The sequence below is a fragment of the Pelodiscus sinensis genome, chromosome 6, assembly GCF_052426305.1.
Source record: "Pelodiscus sinensis isolate ZL-2025 chromosome 6, ASM5242630v1, whole genome shotgun sequence".
Classification (NCBI taxonomy): Eukaryota; Metazoa; Chordata; order Testudines; family Trionychidae; genus Pelodiscus; species Pelodiscus sinensis.
In genome coordinates this window covers 61245333-61267673 of record NC_143057.1, presented here as the reverse complement: position 1 = coordinate 61267673, position 22341 = coordinate 61245333, and the positions used below count along the sequence as shown (strand labels likewise).

The following is a 22341-nucleotide window of genomic DNA, read 5'->3' as shown; positions in this document are numbered from 1 at the left end:
TCTGTGGCAGTTGGGACTGAGAGCCTGCCATTGTTCCCTTGATTGCCTCTGATTAGCCTCAGGCTCAGCCTTCCCCTGTGTGACTCAGAAGGGGGCAGGCCTGACCTAGGCAAGCAGGCTTTAAAAAGCCAGAGCAGTGCGACCAGGGGAGCGAAGCGGACAGGGGACTGCAGACAGGGGAGTTGAAGAGGGAGTTGAGCAGAGGGAGTGACTGATGGTGATGAAGACCCGAAGCGCTTGTGCCAGTACTTCTCCTGTCTCCTCCACCTGTGCCTGTATCCAGACAGAGAACCTGAGCATGGATGCCTCTACCCAGGTCCTGGTGTGGTCTTGCTGTATTTGTGGCTTGCAATTCCCACTGAGTGATCTCCAGGCTGGGGGAGACAACCATTGTGAAAGGTGCCTGCTGGTGGAATCTCTCAGGCAGCAGGTGGGAGAGCTACAGGAGGAGGTGGTCAGGCTGAGGAGCATTCGAAGCCATGAGGAATTCCTGGACAGTATTCCTGTGGAGTCCACTGAGGTCACTGTCCTAGGATGTGGGACTGTTGACCAGCCACTTAGGGAGGAGGCGGTGGTGCAGGGTGAGCACTGGCAGCTGGTTACTTCTGGCAGCGGGCAGTGTTCCACCCCTGCTCCTAACCCTCCCACTGTGTTACATAACCGTTACACTTTACTTTCAGCAGGAGAAAAGGAGTCATCCCCCACAGTGGAGGAGACCAGGCCTTGCACCACCAAGGTTGAGCAGTCTCCTGCCACCACTGCGAGGAGGAAACGTAGGGTAGTGGTGGTTGGAGACTCTCTTCTGAGGGGAACGGAGGCACCCATCTGTCGCCCTGACAGCTCATCTCGAGAGGTATGCTGTCTGCCAGGGGCCCGTATCCGAGATGTTACGGAGGCATTGTCGAGGATTATCCGGCCCTCTGACTACTACCCCATGCTACTCATCCACGTGGGCACAAATGATACTGCCAGGTGTGACACTGAGCGGATCAAGTGTGACTACAGGGCTTTGGGAGTACGGGTGAAGGAGTTTGGAGCGCAGGTGGTATTCTCTTCTATCCTTCCTGTCAAAGGTAGGGGCCCGGGCAGAGAGAGGTGCATTCTGGAGGTGAATGCCTGGCTGCGACGATGGTGTCACCAGGAGGGATTCGGCTTCCTTGATCACGGGGTGCTCTTCCAGGAAGGACTGGTTGGCGGAGATGGAGTTCACCTTTCCAGGAGCGGGAAGGCCTTGTTTGGACACAGACTGGCTAACCTTGTGAGGAGGGCTTTAAACTAGGTTTGTCGGGGGCAGGTGAGCAAAGCCCACAGGTAAGTGCTGAATGTGCGGGACTGGGAGATGGGTTGGAAATAGGGGGGACTACGGCCTATAATGGCAAGGAGAAAGGAGGGTCAGGGCACAACAGGGAGGCAAGATCAAATCAGTATCTTAGATGCCTATATACAAATGCGAGAAGTATGGGTAATAAGCAGGAAGAACTGGAATTGCTAACCAATAAATACAACTATGATATCATTGGTATTACAGAAACCTGGTGGGATGGGACGCATGATTGGAATGTTGGTATGGAAGGGTACGGCTTGCTCAGGAAGGACAGACAGGGAAAAAAGGGAGGAGGGGTTGCCTTGTATATTAAAAATGTACACACTTGGACTGAAGTGGAGATGAATGTAGGAGATAGCTGTGTAGAGAGTCTCTGGGTTAAGCTAAAAGGGGTAAAAAACGAGGGTGATATCATGCTAGGAGTCTACTACAGGCCACCTAGCCAGGTGGAAGAGGTGGATGAGGCCTTTTTTAAACAATTAACAAAACTATCCAAAGCCCAAGATTTGGTGGTGATGGGGGACTTCAACTATCCAGACATATGTTGGGAAACTAACACAGCGAGGCACAGGCTATCCAATAAGTTTCTGGACTGCATTGGAGACAACTTTCTGTTTCAGAAGGTTGAAAAAGCTACCAGAGGAGAAGCTGTTCTGGATTTGGTTTTAACAAATAGGGAGGAACTAGTTGAGAACTTGAAAGTGGAAGACAGTATAGGGGACAGTGATCACGAAATAATAGAGTTCATGATCTTAAGGAAAGGTAGAAGGGAGACCAGCACAATTGAGGTAATGGATTTCAGGAAGGCAGATTTTGATAAGCTCAGAGAACTTGTAGGTAAGGTCCCATGGGAAGCAAGACTGAAGGGAAAAACAACTGAGGAGAGTTGGAAGTATTTCAAAGGGACGTTGTTAAGGGCCCAAAAGCAAACAATTCCGCTGTGTAGGAAAGATAGAAAATATGGCAAAAGACCAGCTTGGCTTAACAAGGAGATCTTGCACGATCTCAAAATAAAAAAGGAGTCTCATAAAAAATGGAAATTAGGACAAATAACAAAGGATGAATATAGGCAAGCAACACGGGAATGCAGGGGCAAGATTAGAAAGGCAAAGGCACAAAATGAGATCAAATTAGCTACAGGCATAAAGGGAAACAAGAAGACCTTTTATAAATACATTAAAAGCAAGAGGAAGACCAAGGACAGGGTAGGCCCACTGCTTAGTGAGGAGGGAGAAGCAGTAACAGGAAACTTGGAAATGGCGGAGATGCTCAATGACTTCTTTGTTTCGGTCTTCACCGAGAAGTCTGGAGGTGTGCCTAACGTAGTGAATACAAGCAGAGAGAGGGTAAGTTTAGAAGATAGGATACACAAAGAACAAGTTAAAAATCACTTAGGAAAGTTAGATGTCAGCAAGTCACCAGGTCCTGATGAAATGCATCCCAGGATACTCAAGGAGCTGATAGAGGAGGTATCTGAGCCTTTAGCTATGATCTTTGAAAAATCATGGCAGACAGGGGAGATTCCAGAAGACTGGAAAAGGGCAAATATTGTGCCCATCTATAAAAAGGGGAATAAGAACAACCCAGGAAACTATAGACCGGTCAGTTTAACGTCTGTCCCAGGGAAGATAATGGAGCAGGTAATTAAGGAAATCATATGCAAACACTTGGAAGGTAATAAAGTGATAGGGAATAGCCAGCATGGGTTTGTGAAGAACAAGTCATGCCAAACTAATCTGATAGCTTTCTTTGATAAGATAACGAGCCTTGTGGATAAGGGAGAAGCGGTGGATGTCATATACCTAGACTTTAGTAAGGCATTTGATACGGTCTCGCATGATATTCTTATTGATAAACTAGGCAAATATAACTTAGATAGGGCCACGATAAGGTGGGTGCATAATTGGCTGGATAACCGTAGTCAGAGAGTGGTTGTTAACGGTTCTAAATCCTGCTGGAAAGGGATAACAAGTGGAGTTCCTCAAGGGTCTGTTTTGGGACCCATACTGTTCAATATCTTCATCAATGATGTAGATATTGGGATAGAGAGTACGCTTATTAAGTTTGCAGATGATACCAAACTGGGTGGGGTTGCGACTTCTTTGGAGGATAGGGACATAATTCAGAATGACCTTAGCAAGTTAGAGAAATGGTCGGAGGTAAACAGGATGAGGTTTAATAGAGAGAAATGCAAAGTGCTCCACTTAGGAAGGAACAATCAGTTCCATACATACAAGATGGGAAGCGACTGTCTAGGAAGGAGCATGGCAGAAAGGGATCTAGGGGTCATAGTGGACCACAAGTTGAATATGAGTCAACAGTGTGATGTTGTTGCAAAAAAAGCAAATATGATTCTAGGTTGTATTAACAGGTGTGTTGTAAGCAAAACTCGTGAAGTCATTCTGCCGCTCTACTCTGCACTAGTTAGGCCTCAGCTGGAGTACTGTGTCCAGTTCTGGGCGCCACATTTCAAGAAAGATGTGGAGAAATTGGAAAGGGTACAGAGAAGAGCGACAAGAATGATTAAAGGTTTAGAGAACATGACCTATGAAGCCAGGCTTCATGAACTGGGCTTGTTTAGTTTGGAAAAAAGAAGATTAAGGGGGGACATGATAGCGGCTTTCAAATATCTAAAAGGGTGTCACAAGGAGGAAGGAGAAAATTTATTCCTCTTGGTTTCTGAGGACAGGACAAGGAGTAATGGGCTTAAAGTGCAGCAGGGGAGGTTTAGATTGGACATTAGGAAAAAATTCCTAACTGTCAGGGTGGTCAAATATTGGAATAAATTGCCAAGGGAGGTGGTGGAATCTCCCTCTCTGGAGATATTTAAGAACAGGTTAGATAGACATCTGTCAGGGATGGTGTAGACGGAGCTTGATCCTGCCTTGAGGGCAGGGGCTGGACTCGATGACCTCTCGAGGTCCCTTCCAGTCCTATGATTCTATGAATTCCAAGGGAGCAGAAGCTGCTTTTGTAGTTAGCAAGCCATTCACAGTCTTTGTTTAATCAAAGATTAAAGATTAAACAAAGCTTTTTTTCTGCGAGGGAGTTTTGGGGCAGGGCGAGCTTGGGGAGAGTATGCAAGCTCTGGAGGGAGTGGAGTGCACTTGGAGGTGTGCGGGGGTAGAGGGGCATCCCCCCTCTGGCAGAGGCTTTTGGGCAGGTTGGGGGGCTCCTTCGGTCCCGCCAGATGCCCTGGGCAATTTTAAAATGCTGGGGGCTGAGAGTGGTTCTGGCTGCCAGCTGGCACACATGTCCCTGCAGCTGGTGGAGAGAGGGGCGGTCTCTGGGCCGCACGCTGTTCCGTGTTCTACCTCTCGCGCCCCCCGGCCGTTTCTGCTCTAATACCCATCTCTCCGGCCAGGCTAGCTCTCTCAACGGGGTCTGCAGCGATTGGCTGAGAGGGAAACATCCCAATAGCACCTCAGAGATCACACTATGTCACTGGTCGCTGGGCAGAACCCGGCAAGGCAGGCTGACGATTGGCAACTGGAAAACCGAAGTCTTTGTGCACAGAGCTGCGCACGGAGACCCTGCCCCTGTGCACACATACCTCCCTGCCCCCGACTTTCTCCAGTTGCAGGGATGCACTTTCTGGCAGCTGCTCTAACTTTGCTGTGCTGCTGATGCTCCCCCCCCCCCCCCCCCCACCAGGGCATTTTAATTTGCCAGAGCAGGAACCCCTATAACTAGCTGCCTGTGAGCAGCTCTTTGTTTTGCAAGTGGGGGCTGTGTGTGACCACCATGCAGAATGTCACATGTCCGGAGCTAGGGTTTTAACCGGTGATTATATATCCCCCACGGCCAGCTCCTCCCAAGCAGGGTGTCTACAGACTGAGGTGGGCCTGACCCATCTTACTCCACCACCTCTTCTGATCTCTAGGAATTACAATGAAATAAAACACTGATTTGACCTTCTGAGAAACAGAAGCTCAGCAAAGAAGATTTTGCAAAGCCCAGACATTGGCTTTCCACCCAGTTTACTCTTCTCTAATGTTAAGTCCCTTTTTGCACTGTTGTGACACCTACAATTGAGGTGATAGAAATGTAGCCGTGTTAGTCTGGGGTAGTTGAAGCAAAATGCAGGACAAAGTGCTACATTGTCCTGCATTTTGCTACAATTGAGGTGGTATCTTTGCCTACAGGAGACCTGATTCTCTCTCCAACCACCTTCCCAATTAGGAGTCATGGCTACTGATTTCACTTTGGAAGATACTTTCTTCTTTAAGTGCTTGCTCATGTGCATTTGAATTAGGTGTGATGTGCCCTTTTTCCCCCAGGTCGGGCCAGCAGGGAGTGGCCCCAGCATAATGGTGAATAAATGGTGCTGACCCACTCCTCCCTCAGTTCCTTACCACCCATGACAGTAGCTGGAGGGTTATTGTCTTGGTTTATCTGACAATCTCAGTGTGTAAATAATTTTTAATTAATTAGCTCTGTAGCGTAGATTTTAGTTAGTTAGTAGGTTCTTAGTAGTAAACGTCCCTCTTCTCCACAGGGGAGGGTGATGCCAAGGCCGCACAGGTTCAAACCGTGCGTGACCTGTTCAAAAACTGACCTGTAGGGATCTCATGACTTTTGTCTAAAGTGTCTGGGGAAAGGCCACTTTACGGACTCTTGTAGAATCTGTAAAGCATTTAAACCTCGCACAAAGAGGGAAAGAGATTCCAGTTTGAAGCTGATTCTGATGGAATCCACACTTCAGCTGGCACCAGAGTGCGCACCGCAGTTGCGGAGGGCACCGGCGTCCCTGCGTGATACAGCAGCAGCACCAGGCGTACCACGGTGCAGAAGAAGATTATGGTGCCGAGGCACAAGTCTCAGTCCCCTACGATGAAGGGGAAGAAGCCAGGAGAAGATCTACAGAGAGGAAGGGGCACACAAGTCATCACAGGCCCCATACACTGGCTGGAGTCCCTCCACGACACTGTGAGGTTACAGCTCCCCGTAGGCTGTGAGGGACTTGATAGTGATGACCACCTCACCGAAGCCATCTCTGGCACAGGGTGCGTGGCTGGCTCTGATGGACGCTGTGGTACCGGGGTCTAGGCTAGCGCCAGGATCCTCCGCAGCACCAGGATACATGGTGGCACCTGGTTATATGACAGTACCAGTGGCCATGCCAGCACCAATGGCAATGCTGGCACTGGAGGCCATGGCAGCACCAGTAACCATGATGGTACCGACAGCTATGCCAGCACTGGGGCCCATGTCAGCAACAGTGTTTTCATCAGTGCTGGCGACTGCGTCCGTACTGACACTCACGGCAACAGAGGTGCCTACACTGATAGTGGCTCAGCCATAAGAAGAGCCAGCTCCTCTGCCGTGGACGATGAGACCTCCTTCCTCACCGGTGAACCAGGGGAAGCCAGAGTTTATGGCCAGTCACCGGCCCTGGCATCACTCTCAGGCGCCGCCTACAGCCCCCCCTCCCCCCCCTTGGTCGGCATTGGACTATTCATTCGAGGCAGAGGCAGAGACAGTGAGGTCGGTGGCTGCTTCACGCAGGTCCTCCCAATACTGCTCCCATTCGCAGCTTTGCTCGTGGCACCGAGAGTACCAGGCACAACAAACATGGCTGCCACAGGTACAGGCCCAATGGCCCACCTGGGCACCACGGGCCTATCACCAGTTGCAGGACCCATTACCGCCCTCCCAAAAGTCAGGGGGGTCCCATTCTAAGGGCACCCCATCTGCGATGCCCATGTCCAGGGGCCCCATGTCAGAAGACGGGGGCAGCCCGCAGAGGGACTTGCCTCGCCCTGTCATGCAAGGGCAGACAATGGAGGTCCGGGAGCAAACACAGCCACAGACCTCCTCCCATGTGGCAGGGCCACCTCAGGAGCAGCTGGCAACAGGAGAATACTCCTAGTCATTCCCTGGACGAGGCCTTGGCTGACTCAGCTCCTTCCATGCCATCAATGGATGCTGGAGCCCACCAAGGTCTACTGAGGTGACTGGTGGCAAACCTGGGGGTCCAGGTGGAGTTGGTGAATGAGGATGTGGACCCCATGGTCGACATCCTGTCACTGAGGCACCCCCGAGGCTGGCACTGCCCCTGAATAAAATTGTGGCAAAGATCACTGCCAACTTATGGGAGACGCCAGCATCTATTGCACCCACACTGAGAGCAGTGGAGTGACATTACTTTGTTCCTCAGACTAATCACAAGCATTTATATTCCCACCCAGTGCCAGGCTCTCTGGTGGTCCAGGCAGCTGGGCCAGAAAGAGAGGCAGGCCCTGCCACGTTCTACTCCCAAAAGTAAGGAACTGAAGAGCCTGGAACTCCTAGACAGGAAGGCATACGCCACAGGGGGCTTGCAACTTCACGTTGCAAACCAACAGGCAATGCTAAGTAGATATGCCTATAATACCTGGGCATCCAAGAATAAATTTAAGGAATGTCTGCTGCAGGACTCTAGGCAAGAGTTTGGGGCACTGGCAGAAGAAGGCAGGGCCATATTGCGTACGGCTCTGCAAGCTGTGCTGGATGCGGCAGACTCAGTGGTGCGGACAGTGGCCACAGGAGTCGTCGTGAGACGAGGGGCTTGGCTACAGGTCTCTGCGATACCCCTTGCACCATACAAGATCTGCCTTTTGAAGGGAAAGACCTGTTCTCACATCAGACAGATTCCAGGTCACATAGCCTGAAAGACACCAGGGCTACCCTGAAATCTTTGGATATACATACCCCAGCCACCCAGCAGGGTCAAACAACCCAAGACAGCGTAGTAGATCAGCATATCAGGGGTTCAGGCAGGACAAAAACAGACGTTGTCCACATAATCAGGGTGCTAACAACAATACCAATAGGCGGAGGAGGTCTCGCTCTGAAACTGAAAGGAGTGGAGGGACACCTCCATCCCAACAGCCAAAGTCCACTTTTTGAGGGTGTGCCCGAGGGCAGTGTACCAACTACAGTTGTCAGTCTTCCGTTTGGAAGCAGACTATCCCATTTTTATCAGGCCTGGGCTCAGATTAGGTCAGACAGGATATACATACCCCTACCTGGTGCTCGACCTGGTAGCAGTGGGGTATTCTATCCCTTTCAGGTCTTTACCTCTTTTTATTCCCCTTCCCTGTCCCTCTTCGGGGACTCCTCTCACAAGATCCTCTTGCAGCAGGAAGAGCTCTCACTTCTTCAAAAGGAAGCAGTGGAAAGAGGACTTCGAGGGAAGGGGTTTTTATTCCAAGTATTTCCTCATGCCCAAGGCAAAAGGAGACCTCAGTCCTATTTTGGACTTGAGAGAGTTCAACGCCTTCTTGCGAAAGGCGAAGTTCAGGTTGGTCACCTTAGTGAGCATAATTCCTTCTCTGGAGTTAGGGGACTGGTATGCTGCCCTCGACCTAAAGGATGCCTATTTTCGTATTTTGATAAGCAGGGCTCACCAAGCGGTGGCGAGCCCCGCTTGCAAGCTGCGTGGTTCTGCGCATGCGCAGATCGCTCTGCGCTGGCTCTTCCAGGGTATAATCTCGCCACGGGCGAGTAGATTACATTGTTTGTTGAGCCCTGTCGATAAGGACCTCCCACAGAAGATTTCTCAGATTTATGATGAGACAGGATCACTTCCAGTTTACTGTCCTCCCTTTTGGCCTCTCCACAGCACCAAGGGTGTTCATGAAATGCATGGCGGCTGTGGTGGCTTTTATCAGAAGGCGTGGAATTCAGGTATTTCCTTGTCTGGGTGATTAGCTTATCAGAGGTCATTCAAGGGAACAGGTGCTGGAACACATAAAGGTTATCAGATCACTCTTCAGTACCTTAGGTCTCTTGATAAACGAGGGAAAATCTACTCTGGAGTTAGTTTGTGGGAGCCACGCTGGATGCAAGGACGGGCACAGCCTCTCCTCCCAGGACCAGATTTATGACCATAAGCACCATTATAGGTGGCCTGTTAGTGTCACCGATTACAAGGGCAAGGAGTTGTATGAAACTGCTGGGCCACATGGTGGCAGGTACCTACATGGTGTGACATGACAGATTGAGACTCAGACCATTACAGTTGTGGCTGGCTCAAGCATTCAGCCAGGCAAGGATGTTATGGGACACGGTCCTTACAGTGCCTCAGCACATCATCCAGTCACTGCAGTGGTGGCTGATGGAGGACATGGTATGCACAGGAGTGCCTTTTGTGAACCATGGCCTGATGGTCCAGCTTGTAACTGACGCATTGGACGTGGGCTGGGGAGCCCATATAGGAGACTGATGGACTGAAGGTATGTGGACCCCCTCAGAGCAGCAACTCCATATAAATGTCAGGGAGCTCAGCGTAGTCAGACTGGCCTGTTGGGTATTTTTGTCCATTCTGAGTCACAAAACAGTTTCAGTGCTAACAGACAATACAGCAGCGATGTATTATATCAACAAACAGGATAGAGCTGGCTCCTCTTACCTATGCCAAGAAGCCCTGCTCCTCTGGGAGTTTTGCATTACCTTCAACATCCAGGTGGAGGCAGCATATCTCCCAGGGTCCAGGAATGTCTTGGCGGACAGTCTCAGCTGCGTCTTCACCGCCCACAATTGGTCACTCAAAAATGAGGCAGTGGAGGTCATCTTCTGGTGTTGGGGTTTTCCCTGGGTAGACCTTTTCACGTCTTACCAGAACAGAAAGTGCAGGGCCTACAGCTCTTACCTGAGGCTGAGGCAGGGGTCCACGGGAGATGCACTAGTGGGGTACTGGCCCCAGCTCCTCCTCTATGCATTTCCCCTTTTCCCTTGTACACAAGGTTCAAGGCCAGGGTGGTGCTGACAGCACCAGAATGGTGCAGGCAGTACTGGTTCCTGATCCTAATAGAGATGATGAGGAGGGACCCCATTGTATTACGCATGACCCCAGACCTAATCACCCAGGATTGGGAGGAGAGTCAAATATGCCATCCCAACCTGTGGTCCCTACACCTGACAGCGTGATATATCCATGGTTGATGGAAGCGGAGCAAGCATGCTCAGAGGAGGTTAAGCGAGTCTTGCTAGGGAGCAGGAAGCCATCTGCTAGATCCGCTTACTTGGCCAAGTGCAGGCGCTTTTCAGCTTGGGCAATGGAGAAGGGCTTAAGTCCCATGTCAGTGTCCATACCAGTGCTATTGGACTACCTCTTGCACCTGAGACAGCTGGGCCTATCCATGTCTTCCCGTAGGGTATATCTGGCAGCAGAAACGGCTTTCCACCCGGGGGCAGGAAGTAGATCAGTGTTCGCTGATCCCATGGTAAAGAGATTTCTTAAGGGGGTGGATAGGCTTTTCCCAGGCAGGCAACCAATACTGCAATGGAACCTTAATTTGATGCTCACTAAGCTCGTGCCCAGCCCCCACCACTTTGAGCTGCTGGCCTCTTGTTCTCTCAAGTATCTATCACTCAAAGTCGCCTTCATAGTGGCTATTACATCAGTGAGAAGAGTGTCCGAACTAAGAGCCCTTATGGTTGACCCCCTGTATATGTTTTTTTCCGCACACAGAGTGCGCATTCGCCCTCACCTGGCCTTCCTCCCGAAGGTAGTGTCAGCATTCCATATGTCACAAGATATTTACCTCCTGGTATTTTTTCCAAAACCCCATTCCACTGCGAGGGAGAGGGCCATACATTCCTTGGATGCAAAGAGAGCGCTAGCTTTTTATATACAGAGAACAAGAGAGTTCCGCAAATCACCTCAACTTTTTATTTCAATAGTGGAAAGAATGAAGGGCATGCCAATGTCAGTGCAATGACTGTCCTCTTCGATTACAGCCTGTATAAAGGAATGTTATGAGTTAGAGGGCAGGATACCGCCATGAATCACAACCCATTCCACTCGAGCGCAGGCTTCCTCGACAGCGTATCTGGTGCAGGTTCCCAATGTGGATATCTGTAGGGCAGCCACATGGTTGTCAGTGCATACATTTGCAGTGCATTATGCGATCACACAACGAGTTAGAAGGGATGCAGCTCTGGGAGCTGTGGTACTGCAGTCCGCACTGCCTTAAATTGTGTTGTTCTCTGACCCTGCCTCCACAGGGTGGTGGTTAGAGAGACACCTAATTCGAATGAACATGAGCGAGCAAGCACTCAAAGAAGAAAAAATGGTTTCTTACCTGTAACTGTTGTTCTTTGAGATGTGTTGCTTATGTCCATTCGACATCCACCCGACCTCCTTTTCATTGGAGTGTTTCTGGCAAGAAGGAATTGAGAGGAGGGCTAGCAGGGGTATTTATTAACCATTATTCTGGCGCCACTATAGGGGGCTCAGTTGCACAGGGATCTCTACAACGGATCAATTTAGAATGATTTGGAATATTTTAGGCTCTGCTTTCAATAAAGATCTTTAGTGTCCCCGAAACCAGAAGCCAGGTCCACTGACAACCTATTGTATCTCTATCACCAGTGATTTTTCCCTTAAACAAATAACACTCAGACTCCAATTTAGGGCCAAACCATATATTGTAAATTTTGAAATAGCTACACATGAAACTTACAGCAACCAATACCCAATCCAACCCCAACTCTAAGAGAAAGAAGATAAAGCCCCTAAAACATGGTAGGAATATACATTACACACTCCCGGTAAGTGGAGGCGATTGTGGAACGATGACGTTGCTCGTGACCTTCAACCTGTCGGCTAATTAAAAGCCTCAGAGGAGGAACAACAAGGAGATCCCTTGAAGCACTGCTCCAGGCCTTCAGCACAGGACAGTGAGGGAACCCAAAGTAAGTAAGTCCACAAGAGGCGGTAGCTTCTCCTTGGTATGGAGGTGATTATGGGATATGCATATCCCACACTGGATAACACAAGATAAATGAGCTCTTATGAGCTGAACCAGCACTTCCCTAAAAGGTGCCAAATGTGGAAAGAGAAGAACATAGCACAGCTGAGGCATTCTGGAGAGAAGAGAGGACTTCTGCCTCTCAGCTCCTGAAAAAGGGCTGGCTGAAGGCAAGAGCTTCTTGGACTCCCACTTCCCAATGGCTCGCTCTGAGGAAAGGGGCAGCCTTTGCTGAATTCAGTGCTGACCTGTGAGCCCAGTTAAGGTTCTCAGGAAGCAGTGGGCCCCACCATGCCAATGGAAAGTTGCTTTGGGTTCACTGATCACCCCTTCCAGAGCTGCCAATTTGTGGCATGCCCAGAGAGTCTCTTACGATCACAGTAGCACAGCGAAACACTTGGAAGTTGCAGACAAAAGGCCCTGCCATGGTCTCTAAGGGCACCCTGGAAGAAGACCATGGTAACAGGGCCTCTGTTCTTTCCTCTTTTCCCCTGGACTGGGGCACCTGGGCATTTCCCCTCCCTCCTTGGGGGGCCATGCATATGGCTTGTCCTTCTCTGGAGACAGCAGACTAGTCTCTCCTGCACTGGGGCCCTGTGGGGTGGGAGAGCAATGTGGGAGATGATGCTGGTGCTGTGAGATGAAGGGGAAGTGCACACAGGTGGAACTCAGTCCTGCATCTGGCTGAGAGGGTGGGCACAGCAGATGGGCACAGGATAGGTCTATAGAAAATGCAAAAGATGAACGGAGATAAGTTCTCTTTGATGGATTTTGTCTGTTTTTAAATGGGCTAAAGGACTGGTCCTTGCTCAATGCCCCAGAGGAAGGCGAAAAACCTCCAGAGTCTCTGGCCAATCTGCTCTGGAGGAAAATTCCTTCCTGACCCCAAATATGGCGATCAGTTTCACTCTGTGCATGTGAGCAAGAACCCACTGGTCACTATGGTTACATACCCTGTTCTACTCTGCCCCCTGAGTCGTTGTCTGTGTCCCAGTATTAGGCAATCTTCAGTAATTTTCTCTTGTCCTATGCAGCCCACTCTTGCTTGCATCCCAGCAGATGAAACCAGCTGTTCTTGAATACTGTGCACATTCAGATGAAGGAAATGCAGCCCAAAGTATACCCGAAGCCACTGAGTTGCACTCGGAAGTGATAAGCAGGTTCCTCACTTCCTGATAAAGATGAATCCCCTTGTGTCAAATATCACTCTTGGCTCCTCTTAGATCTTGAGATGCTTGATCACCTGGAACAAACCCTTTGACACAACATAAGTTAGCAATTTTGTGGAGTTGATTGTATGCTCATTTGTTATATTTACCAAATGCTTCTTTTATCTCTCCTCAGAGCCAATTCTGTTACTCTATTCAATGCAGTATCTGTAATTTCATATCATAAGAGAACCAATCATCCTTCCAGGTGATAGGAATATCTTGACCAGATCCATTCATTTGTACTTGGCAATCCTGAGCATTTGTAACCCTTATCTCCTGAAAGGGCAAATCAGCTTAACAAGTTAGTGCTTGAAAAGCACAGCCAGGGCTGTAGAGATCAAAATTGGATTGGTAATTTGGTTGCTCATCAGTTTTACAGGCCCCTAAATGTTGCCAAAGGGAATAGATCATGAAGTATCTTGTACAACAGAACCACAGCTGCTCACCTTCTTTTCAGTGATGATCTGCTGCATTGTTGATGGTAAGGAACTGTCATCATTATCTTCCCATTCTCATCAAAGAAGGCAATTTTTCTTTCCTCTCTGCAAGTTAGGCTACACGTCTACCTTTACTCTTAAAACTGCTTATAGCTTTACATCTCTGTGAGGTCAGATCAGCTGCATTTCTGTCACCTGAAGGAAACTTCTTCTCCATTGTTATGAAGAGAGCGCCTTACCCATTGGCAGCAGTGAGAGATCTTTTAGGAACTTCCTGAAGTTTTCTTGCCATCTAAGTTCAGATCATCTGCATTTTCCCCCATCTGAAAGTATGGGAGGCTCCATTAATTTCCACTTGAATGTTTAACAAAAAAAGTGGGGGTTGTTTTTGTTTTTTTCTTTTCTTACCAACTGATATGATATGCCTGGTTCAGTTCATTACAATTGCATTAATCCTTTCTAGAACACAATGTCCCTCTGGTCTCCTTCCGTCTGGAGATATGTGATCTGCTGTAACAATCAGAGTGTGTCAGATTGAATTATTTATTCAATCTGTAGGTGTTGGTGTAGCACTAGATTTTATTTATTATTATTAATGACAGGAAAAGGATTACATCATGATTTTCTGTTCTGTTCACTCCCTCTGGCACATCTGGCATTGACCACTGTTGGATGACAGTTTACTGGGCTAGATGGACCTTTGGTCTGACCCAGTATGGCTGTTATGTTCTTGTTACTTGTTACCAGCTATGAAGAGTCGTTAATAGAGATGGTTCCTTAGCGGCCAAATCATCAGACATCTAGAGACTTTTTAATGCTCACCTACTTGTCATGATGTTCTACCGCACAGCTTTGATGGGTTAATGCTTGAAGCATGAAATTAGCTGTTTTTCTGAACTAGAAGAAAAAGATGCTTTTTTTCCCTCTAGGCCAGGTATACTTACCTGTCTGACTTTATCCTTAAACTAAGATTCTCTTATCTTTCTCCCTTGAACGGCAAGACCTTCATTCACCTGAAAATAGAAATGAAGCCTTTTATTCTTGGCCTTGGGTTATGAGGAGGTAGATTCCTTACCTCTTGATAAAAATGATCAATTCCAATTATTTTTTTCTTAGCCTTTGATAAATAAGCAACAATGTTCAATGCTGGAAAACTAGAATCAGTGGAACAACTCATCTCTGGAAATGTAAGAAAGTTAAAGCTCATTTTCATGCTGTGGTTAATTTCACTTTTTCTTTGAAATAATGTCACTGGTACCTCCAGGTAGGAACAACCAATGGCATTATCTGGCAAGGAAAAATCGGGAACTATCATGATCACCGGTTAGAATTACTAGCTGCTTTCCTTATGTGTGAGCAAGTAGCTCCTTTTTAGTGTTGTTGCTTTATTCAGTACAGCAACTTCTTGTGCTCTTTAGAGAGATGAAGATTTCATCAGTTGCCATTTCTTCAACCTGAAAATATGATCAGGATTATGGACTCTTCTTACCTCCTGATGGATCAGCTAGATCATGTAATTCCTTCCTGTAAAGTGCAGCCATCTGTCATCCTTGCATCTCCAAATATGACCTGCTGCAAAGATCTATATTTGATAGACACTATTTTTTGTCAGGAAGAAATGTAAATGATTTATCATTGGATTAATTTTGTAACAGTGAGTAAAATGTATGCCTTCTGTGTGATGAATTGCTGTGTTGGTTTATTTTTTCTTTCTTTAGAATCAGCTGTATTGTATAGAATCTAGTAGGTATAAATTACTGTTTCTTTATCCTTGACTAAATAAAAAAGATAATTTTCTAACCTTTCAGGAGCTTTGGTTATGTGTATTGCCAAACTTAAGACTAGCCTTTGACTGCAAAGGAGATAATCACTTCCATCACCTGAAAGTACAGTCAGGTTGGTGAGTTTCCACCCCATATTGAGAAGGTTTATTCCTTACCTCTTCATAGGTTTCAGAGGGGTAGCCGAATTAGTCTGTATAGGATAAACTTAAAAACCAACAAATTGTATGGTAGCACTTTAAAGACTAGGAACACTCAGTTTCTCTTCATAAGTGGTACAATATGAGCTACTGACAGATAAGCTGCAATAATCAAATCAGCAGAAATAAGGTAATTGCAATGGAATCTTTTGAAAGAGGATGCCACCTCTCAACTATGGCCTCTTTCACTCTTTCTTGTTTCAATCTTACAATGCCTGAGTTAAAGTCTACGTCTACGTCTACATTGCATATTCTTGTGCAAGAAGATATGCAAATGAGGCATGACGATGAATATCACCATGCCTCATTTGCATACCTAATGAGCTGCAATTTTTGCGCAAGGGGCTTTTGTGCAAGAAGGAGCAGTCTACACTGCTCCTTCTTGCATAAAAATCCCTTCTTGTGGAAGAGCCGTACTGCTGTTTATTTTCAGACAGAACGGCTCGTATGCAAGAGGAGGTTTTTGTGCAAGAAGGAGAAGTGTAGACCGCTCCTTCTTGCACAAAAGCCCCTTGTGCAGAATGGCAGCAAATGAGGTGGGGTGATATTCATTGCTGCACCTCATTTGCATATCTTCTTGTGCAAGAGAGCACAATGTAGACGTAGCCTACTAGTTACAACTGGCTGCTTTGCTTATATCTTGGCAAAGGCTGTTAGGATTCTGCCTGATGCTAAATAATCCGCTAAGGTTCTCATCACCATCCCTCCTTCTACGTCTCTTCTCCTTTCTCTCTTGTAGCCTCTGCCCAATCCTTTTTGCTTATCTTGGCTTTCCTCTCTGTCCCTTTCTCACTTCCCTGGTTTCTGTGCTCATGCTGGAAGATTCTCTGTCTGAAACGGAACAATGGGCAAAGAATATTCAGCCAGTGACTATACTAATTAGCAAGGCTCCAGGGACAAGGCTCTCTAGGTGCCAATACATACCTGAGGAATGCATCTGGAAATCTGGATACCTGCAAACCAACCAGTATCTGATGACTGCTGATATGTGACACAGGGATAGGTCACTAGGCCATGTGACCTGCTTTGGCCAGGAAGATGCCAGGAGAGGTATATAAATGCCATACGGCAAACTCCATTTTGTCTTCAATTTTGCTCCTGATCCCAGATGCAGCCTTGCGAGGGACAGAAAGATGGGAAGAATAATGGACCCGTCCTGACATAGGATGTTCACCACAGACTTTTCAGATAGCAGTTTATAACATCTGCTAAGAGCCTGTATTGAGAACTTGGTGATTCGATGCATGTAATGTATTCTCCATAAACAACCTTACTCTTATGCTTTTCTTTCTTTTAGTAATAAACCTGTAGATTTTAGATTCTAAAAGATTGGCTTAGTGTGATCTTGTGGGTAAGATCCAAAGTGCAAATTGACTGGGGATCTGTGGCTGGTTCTTTGGGACCGGAAAGATCCGTTCAAGGTAGGTGAGATTGGGATCTATAATCCCTCACCTGTGTGTTTGGCCCGGGGCTGATTGGGGCACAGGGAGAGCTGGAGTGTCTGAGGGGTTTTGCTCGGTGTGACTGGTTTGTGACCTGTTTGGGAAGGTCTCCGGTTGGGGGCTGTAAGGAGCCCTGAGCTTGAGCAATTAGCCTTAAGCAGATGCCCTCAGCCGTGCCCAGATCGTGTAATAATATGGCTTCTCTGTAGCCATATTGGTAGGCCTGTGCTAGGCCTGAACTAAAGCCGCCTTCTGTAGCCAGACTGAAGAGCAGCAGCCATTAACTGTAAGGCCTGGAGTCACATACTCACATTCCATCTAAATTGTATTAAAAAGTGTCATACCAGGCTGTGAGGCAGGGACTTTGTCCTGATAGCTCCCCCAGTGTCACCAGATAAAGAAACAGATCTCAAGATGGGTAAAGAAAACTTAAGTCACACCATTCTGTCTGGCAAGAAACTGCATATCAATAGAGAATGTTGTGGAATCCTCATTCTATGATCATTGTCATTACCAGGGCTCGACAAACCATGGTGAAATCCTCTTGCTAGCCCCACACTGCGCATGCGCCAGACCTGCATTGAGCATATGCTCACTGCTGGTGAACAGGGAGACCAGCTGAAATCTACTTGCCACGGGCGAGTAGATACACTGATTTGTCTAGCCCTGGTCATTACACTTTCCTCCTTTTGACTGGCGGCCACCTTGTTTTCTTGATTGGAGCCAGAAGGCAGCTTCCCTGTGGAACCAGGTAAGTGGAGGGGCCGGAGGTCCAGGGAAGGGAGGGTGGGGCTGGGTCCAGTTGCTGAGTGTGTATAGGGTTGCCAGGTGTCCGGTATTTTCGCCTCCTGACGGGGGGAAAAAATCAGAAAATACCAGACATTTTAGGTGTCCAGTATTTTCTGAATTTTTTTTTACCGGACAGGAGGTGAAAGTACTGGATTGTCCAGGTCAATACCAGACACCTGGCAACCATACTTGAGTATTGTCCTACGTGTAGGTGTTATTTTATATTGCCTGGGCTAACTAGCCTGTGTATTGGAATAGATCTGTTTAACCTTGCGTTGCTTTCATTTACTATTCTGTGCACAATAAAGTTAAAGAGAGTTTATCTGAGGTGTTTACTGGCTCCTCTTGTATCTAAAACAAATCAAACCATAAGAGGAATATATTTTGCTCTATTTCTTTTAATATGGCTATCATATATATTTAATTACAATTGCCATGATATCCTGGAAGTAGGAATCTATTGCCTTTAGGGAATCTCTTCTGCTTCAGGTGCTCCTGCTGCCAACTTTTCCCTCTGGCATGCTTTGGGCAGCTATGAGGGCTCCTGAAGCATATTGCTACCTCTGTTAATTTGGGCTATGTCTACATTTAAAATGCTACAGTGGAGCAGCTGCAGTGCCATAGCACTTCATTGTAGATACTCACTCTGGCTAAGGGAGGGGTTCTCTTGTTGCTGTTAATAATTTATCTAATTCTCTGTTGAAACCTGTTACAGATTTGGCCTTCACAACATCCCCGGGCAAAGAATTCTACTGTGCATTGTGTGAAACAGTACTTCCTTTTGTTTGTTTTAAACTGGCTGACTAAGTAATTGCATTGAGTGACTTTTGGTTCTTGTGTAAAGGAGTAAATAATAACACTACCCTCCCTATTTAATTTCTCCACACCATTTGGGACTTCATAGATCTCGTATTGCTGTGGTCTCCAACCTTTTTAAGCATAAGATCACTTTTAAACTTTTAGTGGAATCCAGGATCTATCTCAGACCCAAATATCCTTCCCCTGCCTCCTTCATGCCTCTTCTCTGAGGCACTACCCCTGCTCATTCCATCCTCCCTCTTTCCCCCACCCTCCCTCCCTTTCACCAGACAGAAGCAGAGGGTTGGGACACAGGCTCTGGCCTTGAGCCTAAGGGATTTGGAGTGTGAGAGGGGCTCTGTGAGGGAGTTTAGGTTTAGGGGGCTCTGTGCTAGGGCAGGGGTTTGGGGTACAGGAGGGGGTTCATGACTGGGGCAGGGGTTTGGGATTCTGGCTCCAGCTGGACGCTGCTTACCTCAAGTGGCTCCTGGGTGGTGGTGCAGTGGGGGTAAGGTAAGTTCACCCCTGCCCTGGCCCTGCATCACTCTCAAAAGCAGCCAGCAAATTCCCTCCGTTCGAAGCCCTGTGCCCCCCCCCCCCCCATTCCATTCTGTGGAGATAGAATACAGGGTGGGAGTGGGGCACCCTGATATCAGTGCCCCCTCTCTCCCTTCTCTGTTCTGCACAGAAAGCAGGAGGCTCCAGGAGTGATGGGGCAACTCCAAAGTAAAGGGCAAGAGATGCGCAGCAGTGGGGCAAGGGGCAGCTGAAGTTGTGTGCTTGATAGCCCTTTGGCCAAACCAGTCAGGATCACCTGTCAGAGGCTCCAAGATGTATCAGTAAATCCCGATTTACTGGTTGGTGAACACTGTCCTATTGTATTTCTCTGAGGCTACATCTGGACTGCAGGCTTCTTTTGGAAAAGCATTTCCGGAAGAGGTCTTCCAGAAGAACTTCTTTTGAAAGACAGTGTCCACACAGCAAAAGTGCATAGAAAAAGTGATCTGTTTTTTTTTTTAAAGATAGCGTCCACATTGATTGGATATTATCTTGCATTTAAGTTGTGATTACTATAGATGGAATGGCCACAAGGGCACCTGTGCTTTTTCCTGGAAGCCTCTTCTTTCAAACAAAACTCCTCTTCCCCGCCCACACATGCCTTTTCCCGAAAGAACCCTTTCAGAAAAAGGTTTCTTCCTCATAGAAAGAGGTTTACCATTGTTGGAAAAAACCCTTGCATTCTTTTGACTTTCTGTCAAAAGAACGCAATAGCAGTGTGGACATAAGTGTAGCTCTTCCAGAAAATGGCCGTTTTTCCGGAAAAACTCTGTAGTGTACACATACCCTTAGTCATCGGTTTTCCATGGTGAAAAATTCCAGTGTTTTTTAATTTCTCCTCATAGGGAAACTGTTTCATGCCCTTAATCATTTTTGTTTCCCTTTGTTCTAACTTTGCGATAAAGTTATATACTGTCGACAAAGCTGCTGTCGACAAAGAGTGTCTAGACTACATCTAGTTCTGTCGACAAAGCAAGCCGCTTTGTCGACATGAGAGTGTAGATGCAAAGGAGAGTGTAGATGCAATAACGCCTTCTGTCGACAGGGTTCTGTCGACAAAAGGCGTTATTCCTCGTAGAATGAGGTTTACCGCTGTCGACAAAACTGCCGAGTTCTGTCGACGTTATGTCGACAGAACTCGGCAATAGTGTAGACGCAGGTACAGTTTTGTTGACAAAAGTGCACTTTTGTTGACAAAACCCTGTAGTCTAGACACACCGTTTCTGAATTCTAATATATCTCTTTTTTTTTTTTTTTTTTTAAGATGGGAGTAACAAGTGTCTCATTTGGGGCTTTACAAACAGATAAAGGTTATTAAATGGCAGTCTAATCTGGTAGAGCAGAATTTAAAAATAAAATACAATCCCGAGCATCTTGTTAATTTGATTCAATGAAAGAGTAAGGGTTCAATCTAGCACATATTGCAATCAGTGGAAAGACTCCTAAAGTTTTGAAGGCTGTCGGAGCAGGCCATAAGTGAGGAAAAATTGGTTTTTAAAGTGAAATGGCTAAACTACATTTAAAAAGAGGAATTTTAGGAGTGAAGAGAGAGCAAGAGACTGTTCAGTAGCCTATTCAATTGTTTAGTTCACAAGATAGCTTCCAATAAACCAAGTAATATTTGGAAAGCATTCAAACTCTTGGCATTTTACTGCTTTTCTTTGCTAATCAAGATTTAATTCTTACATAAATAGACTCATCAGTAAAGCAGCTCTGCTTTGCAAATTTACCTCTGATTTATAGTTCAGCTGAGGCAGCAGACCACCTTTGACCTTCAGACTGTCTCTTGGCTTCGTGGCAACAGTTATGTCTTGAAATCAGCAATTTGAAAATTGACTGTTTCAGGGGGTAATCTGTCAGTTATTTGGAGAGAGAATTATTTATGGGGGGGAATTGAGAATTTAAAGGTAGAAATGGGGAAGGAACTAAAAATCAATACAACTAACAAAGTAGCAACAAAAAAGTAGTGTGTTTATTTAATAGGAAGTTGAAAATATGGTCAGCCGTATAAGGAAAATATGTTCTAGTTAGAAATGTACAAAGTGTCCATGGAACACAAAGAACTGAGCATGTCAGCTATCTGATCTATTACACTGTCTGTCAACATTTTTCATTAAATGCTCATTCTACTGAAATGTTACTAATTTTTACTAGGAGAAAGGGTAAAAAGGGAACGGGAGTAGGATTTATGATAGGAAATAAATTGAAGCCCATATCCAGTTTGGTTATATATAATGGATTTGGAACTTTGCACAGATGTGAGCTTTTGTTATTGACTCTCAGTGATGTCACATGTGGCAAAAATGCCCAGGAACTGTGTGGGTTTGATCATTTTTACTGCTTTGGATATAAATTCTATTTAATGGCAGTACTAAAGCACTCAGGCAGTGTGCATTTCTAGGGGATTATTTCATATCTTGATCTCCTGCCTTGTATTCAGGGAACTGTAGGGCTGGAAGGGACTGGAAAAGTCATTTAGCCCAGCCCCATGTGCTGAGGTAAGGCTAAACATACCTAGGCCATCTCTGACAGGTGTTTGGCTAACCTGTTTTTAACAATCTCCAGTGACGGAGATTCTATAGCCTTTCTTGGAAGCCTATTCCACAGCTTAACAACCCTTATAGTTTGAAACTTTTGCCTAATATTAGCATCCCCTCCACTCCTTCATCCAAGTCATTAATTAAAATAGCTGAACAGTACTAGTCTAGGACTGACCCCTGCAGAATTTCTTTAGATACATCCTTCTAGTTTGACAGTGATCCATTAATAACAATCCTTGAGTATGGTCTTTCAGCCAGTTGTGTACCCACCTGTAACAGTAACCACAGTTCACTAGTTTGCTTATGCTCCCCAGAGATATATTAGTCATTCAGAAAGGCACTGACAATTGTTTTATTGCTGAAACTACAACACCTTTGGATTGTTTGATGTTTAGAGAAAGAGCTCAGTCATCTGGATTCAAGGCTATCTGGGTGCTGCAGGAAGAGGAAAAAGGTGCTGTATGAAGATAAGGGACATGACAACTGATTATCTTATTTGGGGACTTTTGACCTACCCTCTTC

The 22341-nt window shown here is 46.6% G+C and overlaps 1 protein-coding gene across 1 annotated transcript; it reads left to right on the top strand.

The window, feature by feature from the left end:
* The first annotated feature begins 626 nt into the window (after positions 1-626).
* On the top strand, positions 627-20597 carry LOC149524155 (uncharacterized). The gene is made up of 3 exons (XM_089779539.1): positions 627-972; positions 1074-2529; positions 20544-20597. The coding sequence occupies exons 2-3, from the start codon at positions 1459-1461 to the stop codon at positions 20595-20597; spliced, it is 1125 nt and encodes a 374-aa protein (XP_089635665.1). The 5' UTR covers positions 627-972; positions 1074-1458.
* The last annotated feature ends 1744 nt before the right edge of the window (positions 20598-22341 follow it).